At 37.6% G+C, this 7,781-nt stretch overlaps 1 protein-coding gene across 1 annotated transcript in view; it reads left to right on the top strand.

The window, feature by feature from the left end:
- SFRP4 (secreted frizzled-related protein 4) overlaps positions 1–4,363 on the top strand; it is an 11,364-nt gene extending 7,001 nt beyond the window's left edge. Inside the window, exons 5-6 of the mRNA XM_006774850.2 lie at positions 1,360–1,423; positions 3,473–4,363. Coding sequence (XP_006774913.1) covers positions 1,360–1,423; positions 3,473–3,658 — 250 coding nt within the window. The 3' untranslated portion in view covers positions 3,659–4,363. The remainder of the gene's footprint in view (positions 1–1,359; positions 1,424–3,472) is intronic.
- Positions 4,364–7,781: the final 3,418 nt, after the last annotated feature.

Consider the following 7,781-nt stretch of genomic DNA (forward strand, 5'->3'; position numbering starts at 1 on the left):
ATGCTGTCCCAAAGGGTAAGAGATCCTTCTTTTTTAGAGCTGCATAGTATTCCATTGTGTAAATGTACCCACCCTTTTTATCCACTCATCTACTGATGGATGCTTGGGTTGTTTCCATATCTTAGCTATTGTAAATAGCACTGCTATGAACATAGGAGTGCATACATTATTATTTCTGAGTGTTTCAGCATTCTTAGGATATATTCCTAGAAGTGGGATCACTGGATCAAATGACAGTTCCATTTTTATCTTTTTGAGGAAACTCCATACTGTTTTCCATAGTGGCTACACCAGTCTGCATTCCCACCAGCAGTGTATTTTAAAAACTTTAAAAGGATAAAATTAAGTAAATAAATGTATGCCATCTGAATGACAAAATATTTTGTAAACATCAAAGTAATGTAAAAAAATTACAAGGAAAAATTTCAGTACACATATGTGACCACATACTAGCATGTACATAAAAATCACAAATAAAAAGGCAAATAAAAATTGAGAAAATACAACAGGTGTGACAATGAAATAGTAACCTTACTCTCTAAAGAGTTCATATAATATTTCAACATTAAGCCTGCAACATAGATATGTCTATACCTAAATCTGTAGAGACAAGATCCAGAAGAAATACAAAGAGTAAATAAAACATTTAAAAAATTATCTCCTTAATTCTTCAATCCAAATAACTCTGTTTTGCATAGTCACAACTGTAAACCTATTTTTGCCCCACCCTATCCTATATAATAAAAGCCTAATATGCTAAGTGTCCAGTCAACCGGTTGGCCATTCAACCAATCAAAGCATAATACGCTAATGATATGCTAAAGCCGCTCAACTGCTTGCTATGACATGTACTGACCACCAGGGCACAGACACTCCTACTGGTAGGTTAGTTTGCTGCATGGTCCGGCTGATCGGGACTGAGCGAGATGGGCCAGACACTCACTGGAGCCCTCCCACAGTCCCTCCTTCCCACATCCCTCTCCGGCCCCATCATGCACTGGTGGGATCGGACTGTGCCCTCTGGCCATCCGGGACCCTTCGGGGATGTCAGAGAATCGGTTTCGGCCTGATCCCACAGGCCAGGACAAAGGACCCCACTGGTGCACAAATTCATGCACCAGGCCTCTAGTATAATATAATGATTAAATGTGCAATATGATATAAATATACAGTGTACTCTACAATATATATATACACATATATATGTATATGTACAAGGAAGAATGAAAGGCTATATCAACAAAATATAAATGGTGGATTGTGAGGTTATTGAAGAACATTTTTTTAATTTTTTGTATTTTTAAACTTTTTACTTTCATAAACTGAAAATGCTTATTAAGATAAATTACTCTTTTTCAGGATGATGCTTCTTGAAAATTGTTTAGTTGAAAAATGGAGAGACCAGCTTAGTAAAAGATCCATAGTAAGTATAATTAACAATAGTAGGAATATGGATTTAAGTGTATGTAAAGAAAATCTGTAGAATTTGGGAATTCTTCCCATTCTTTTGGATAGGTAGTTATGAGTATAGCTATTCTCACTTGGAATTTTTATCATAAATCTCTTTTCAACTTCAAAGACAATTTGGCTGCATCTAATACTGAACTACTGGTTATTTCCAGATTAAATTAATTTTTTTTTGTTTCTTTATTGTATTACATGTAATTGCTTTAGCAAACAGGTACTTGAGCAGAATTTATATCTAGAGGGATTAAAACAGACATATACATGTAGAGGTGTGAATACCTAGTTCTAAAACTCATCCTATCACAGTACAAAGCGTAACCTTTTTCCCTGTACTTAAAGTAATTATTTTGTATTTTGTACTATTCGTGATTTTAGTGGTAATGTCGTAGAAACTATTGGTAATTCAATTAGAAGAGTTAGAGTGATTTTTTGCCCAAATGTGTGAAGTCATACTAGAACTAAATAAATAAGGTCTTTGAGCCAGGCCAGTGTGGCTCAAGGGCTAATGATCGACCTATGAACCAGAAGGTCACAGTTCAATTCCTAGTCAGGGCACATGCTTGGGTTGGGTTGTGGATTCGATCACCAATAGGGGCAGTGCAGGAGGCAGCAGATCAATTATTCTCTTTTATCATTGATGTTTCTATCTCTCCTTTCTTCTCTGAAATCAATACAAATATATATTTTTTTAAAAGAAATAAGGTCTTTGGTTTGAAATTTTTAAACTATCTCTTCTTCTGAAATATGTTTAGATGTATTCAGGAGAAATTGTGTTTTAAGATTCACAAAGGTATTGCAACTGTTTATGATTTCCTTGTTTGCATTAATAAAACACTTGGTGAAGGGGAAAGTTATATTAATACTAACTTATGTAACATAGCCTCCCCTACTCAGTGTATTTTTGACTAAAAGAACAAAACACTACTGTTATATCTGAGCCAAAATCTCATCAGTTGCTCAGGAGTACACCTTAGTGTTACTGGACAGAAAATTCTGGAAGAATTAGTTATCTGGTTCCCAAGACTGCAGTAGATTAGAAGCATCAATGTAGAAGGTAAGTCTACCATGAGGACCTGAAGGGGGAAAAAGCTTTCAAGAATCAGCTGTTTGGACCATTTACTTTTGTAACAAACATTACAATACACTTCAGTAAGAATTTGAAAATATCACCACACAGTAGCAACATACAGTGAAGAGTTTACTATTTTAGAACACCTTAGTAGGTTGTTCATTTCACTGCAATTCTTGTGCTTAGGAGAATGCCTGCCCTACGGTGGTGCTCAAACTCTTTGCTGATTGAAATATATCCTAACAAAGTTGCAACATGTGTGTTATAATAAAAAGCAACGTCTATTTAAGTGGACCCACTTTTCCATTTTTTTTCTTTATGCAGCTGTTAAATAAACAGTATTTTTGTTAAAAATAGTAAGCCCTTTTCTATCAAGGAAACTTGACTGTTCAGACTGACACATTTCCCATCAGCTCTGGCTAGCTACCACCAGAGTGGATTACTAGCTGTAGGTGGTACTTCTGTCTTCTATTGGATATAAGAGAATTAAGTGAATCCATAAGTGTGGTGAGAGGCCCCTGATTTCTGGTTGGGCTGGATAAATTTCTGCTTTTAGCCAGGTCTGCCATTTTTAGAAAGCTTTGCTGTGTAGGAATGTTGCATTAGAGGGCCTTGGGCTCTGGAGTCAGACTGGTGAACTTGAATCCTAGCTGTGTGGCCTTCTGCAAATAACCTTGGTGTGTTGGGTCCTGGTCATGACAACGGTGTCCACCCAGAAGGGCTGTTGTGAGTTTCAATGACATGAATGCACGTCCAAACCGCATCATGAGCCTCTGGTACATGATAAGTGCTCAACAATGGAGAGTAGCTATTACAACTATTGTCGTGATTAGTGTGTAACAATGGTGGGGGGAAATGTCATTAGTTCTGATATTAGTGGAGTAGCATAAAGGCGTGAGATGTACTTGACAGTCATGTTTGCCAATTGCCTCCCAGCAGTGGGAAGAGAGGCTACAGGAACAACAGAGAACCATCCAGGACAAAAAGCGAACAGCCGGGCGCACCAGTCGCAGTAATCCCCCGAAACCAAAGGGAAAGTCACCTGCTCCCAAGCCAGCCAGCCCCCAGAAGAGCATTAAAGCGAGGAGTGCCCCCAAGAGGACAAACTCGAGAAGAGTGTGAGCTGACTGCTTTCCAAAACGGAGACTTCCTCTCAGGGTGAGGCCAGCCGTTGCCCAGACAGCCCGTGGAAGGCCACACACCCCTGTCTTCACAACGAAGATATTCTTCATAGACACATCTTGCAGCATTTTTCTTAATGATATGCTTCAGTTTTTCTTTTTACACCACTGCAAGCGTAGTGGTAGGTAGGCCCATTGGTATGGAAGGTGTATGGAAGCTGGTCAAAAAAACAACACATGTTGTGTTCAGAATAGACTGTGTGCATATTCTATGAGAGGTCCAGGTAGGGAAATACACTTTTGTTCTTTCAATTTGACCTACTGTGTGCATTGTAAAATAAATGCCACAGTGCAAAAAAAAAAAGCATCTATTTTTTTTTACACTATGTTTTATTTCAGTTTGACTTCTGTTGTTAGAATCTTAGCAATTTAAAAAAAGTGTGATTGAAAGTAAAAGCAAGAGGAATGGATGTTTAAAAGATCTTTATGTTTATTGTTTGTGGGAGAATTTTTGTAATGAAAGGGGATTTTTAAACAATCTAGAAAAGTAGGATATGGAACATTGTAATGAGTATTTTTGTGTGTGCATTGTTTCCTTTTTTTTTTTTACAAAGAAGCCTTTCTGCTCTGTGTTTAGCTATAAACTCTAGAAAATAAAATGATGATGATGATGATGAGTAAATAAAAAGGAAAGGCAGGCAAACAACATCTGGGTCCTTGTTTTCTGGTTACCATGCCATGGGGGGGGGGGGGGGGGCGGCAGGGATCTCTGATTTTACATTCATGCTCCTCACCAGTACCCTTTAAGTGTCACCAGAAACAGAGTTCCTTTCAGCTATTATGACTAAGGTACCAGTCAACCCCAAACATCTTACCTGTGGGTGTGGTACTTGTCTCACTCCCCAGGACACCGTAGGTTTCCTGAGGCCAAGTCTCTCTGCTGGTTGCAGGTGTTTACAAGGGCCGTGGGCCTGAGGTAGGAGGGCCCGGATCCAAAACCTCGGGTTGCCAGCCTGCTATGAGACCGCTGCCACACACCAATTGTGCACCTGGAAAAGGTCACTTGTCCATCCACTACTCAGGAACGTAAAGAACAACCTGAAAGCTTAAGAGTTAAATCTCCTCTAAAGGATGTACCATGGTCCCTGGTTTTCAGAAAGGGGATAAGGTATATGTTGCATTCACACAATATAATTAAATAAATTGTTTTATTTCATACCTATAGCCATGGGGACACAGAAGTGAGGTGTGTGGGTAAGCCAGGGGAGAGTGGAAGAATAGGACGGGCACTCATCTCCCCCTGAAAGCTTGACTTTGCCTGCACTGCTACCCCAGGGCAACAGAATTAAAGGAATCCAATAGATTGACCCACAAAAGGGTAGTGTTTTTGCTGTACAAAAGCCAAATCTCATTGGCCCTTAAGGAAGCCAGGTTGGTGTTTAGCATAGCATTTAAACTAAAGAAACCTAGGAAAAGCCATTAAAAGGCATTGCTAGCCTAGGTCACCTTCTTAGCATAGTAGGAATTCTTTGGGGAAGGGGACTTAGAAATGAAACTCCATGGGGGAGTTTTTTTTTTCTTTTTTGTTAAGTGCAAAAGAAAGTAAAGAGTTTGGAGATGACTTTACAAATTTAAATACTGCTTACTTTGAATATTTAAATGATGTATTGATTATCACACAAAAATTTAACCACGCACATTTATCAGTTTGATTAATCGATAAAAGGTTAACAAGGCCACCATTTGTTTATTATTTTGAAAAAGTTGAAAATGAAGATTAGCTCACAATATGACAAATATGGAATTGGCCTTTGTGTGAGAGTCAAAAGTTCATTTTTCTCACCTAAATATTTCTCCACCTAAATACATGTGAGAGGAGCTAAATATAAATACATGGAGAGGAAAGCTGAGGTTCTAGCTCTGAAATGGAAATTATGAGAGTTGGGTTACTTTAATTTAAAAAATAACATATTTTACTAAAAATATGTTCTGTTAATTTAAAAATAACATATTTTACTAAAAAATAACACATTTCGTAATTGAAGACAACTGGAGGCACTTATTTTTAAAATAATTTTGTTGGTCTTTCAATAATATGGTAAATGTGTGTTTTCTATAAAGCATTCAATAAATACATAAAATAAAATAAAGTAATTGAATTAAAATCCCACATAATCCCATTCACCACTATTCAGAGGTACTCACTATTAGTATTTTGGTATACAATTTTCCAGGTGTTTCCTATGCATATTATGATTTGGAAAAAAAATAAAACTAGGAGCCTATAATGCATACTGCTTCATAACCTGCCTTCTTCACTCATAGTTCTTACGTCATTAAGCTGATGCCACCTCCTTTACAATGACTGTGGCATATTCCATGGTATGTATCACTCAACAAGTCCTTGGGGTTTTGGGGACTAGCTAGTTTCCTAACAGAACATACTGAATAGACACACATCTTGATAGCTAGTATCTGTGCCCATCCTTGAGTAGATTTTGGAGATGTTCATTTAGGCAGCATTGCCAGGCTGAGGAGTATGACCACAGGGAAAGTTCCAGATCATATCATTACATTTCCTCCAGCATGCGTGGACCATAGATGTATCCAAGCGCCGACTTTCCAACTCCTCACTGAGATTGTTTCCTCCTTCCCGTAGTTTTTATAAACTTAGCTGGGAACTGGATGTCATCTACGCTGAAGCTCCTCTCTTCATCTGTGAGCCACTCCCAACCTCCAGGCAGCTGGGAAATGAATGACTGACCACCTTGAAGTGGGTATAGAAGATAAATAGATAGATGATAGATATAGATAGATAGATGATAGATAGATAGATAGATAGATAGATAGATAGATAGATAGATAAGATAGAGTTCTCAACTTCGGGGAAAACCTATGCAACTATCTCAATTTTTTAAATGAGTCCAATTTAATATAATTTATCAGCTAGAGAAACCAAAGAATTAGAATTTAACAGAAATGCCAATAGATTTTTGTCTCTTTCTAGCTTTCTTATAAGATATATGAGAACTTAAATACATAACCTTAGTTTCTTATTTTCCAGTTCTAAACCAATGCAGTCTGACCACCCTTTTGGTTTCTGGCCTTGGATGCTTAGAAGATTGTCCACTGCAAACTTAGAGTAAAATTCTTTTACTTGAGCTAGCTCAAGGGTACTCCTGCTTGGTGGAACCAGTTCCTGAATAAAAAATAAATAAAAATTTACCACAAGTCTCTACCTGCTGTTATCACCAATTCAGAAAGAAAAATGGTTATTTGGGAGCATGGGATGAAAAAGTTGAATGGGACGTTAGGTCATCATCTAGCTTGTTGATGTCAGGGCTTGATTGATGTCACACATGTAGCTAGAGGAAGATCTTGGCCCCAGAGTTACTCAACTTTACTTTAGCTGACCAAAGTGCAGTTGTTTCTCAGTAACATAAAACCGTGCTACTAGAGGAACACTCATCTATCACGAAAGAAACAACAAGAGACCAAATTTCTGCTTCAGGTTATAATATGTGCTAATACTGACCATATTTCCTAACAGAAAGTACTTTTTGAAAAAAAGCACTTTATACTGCGAGATATGTTATACTGACAGACATGCCAAAAATTGTAGTTTATTGTTGCCTTTGTGACTTAACTAATAAGCAAGCAGTATTGTGTTCTCAGATCAAGTGCCTGGATAGGGATCTGTGTTAACATCAGTACTCCCCTCTCCAACCCCAGGAAATTCTTGACACTATGATGGCAAAGAAACATCCCCCTTTTATTATTCAAACAAAAGAGGTAAACAAAAAGAAAAACAAAAGCACCCCAAATATCAAAAGAGCTACCCCAAATGTCAAATTAGCATTTCACATGAATCCATTCATACGTTCTCCCTGTTTGCATATATGGATTTAATAATGACACATAAATATTTTTTCCCTGGAAGAAATGCAATGGAAGCTTCATTTTTCACAGCTGCAAAACATAAATGTATGAGAGTTTGTTTTGCCAATAACTTGTGAGAATAGACTTTTAAATGTGGTTCCCAGGCATGCTAGGGTAGGACATCGTTTTGTGACAATATTTTTTCTACTATTATTGAATTCTCAGGACCAGAAAAAAAATGGGGA

The sequence above is a fragment of the Myotis davidii genome, unplaced genomic scaffold (genome assembly GCF_000327345.1).
Source record: "Myotis davidii unplaced genomic scaffold, ASM32734v1 scaffold125, whole genome shotgun sequence".
Lineage (NCBI taxonomy): Eukaryota > Metazoa > Chordata > Mammalia > Chiroptera > Vespertilionidae > Myotis > Myotis davidii.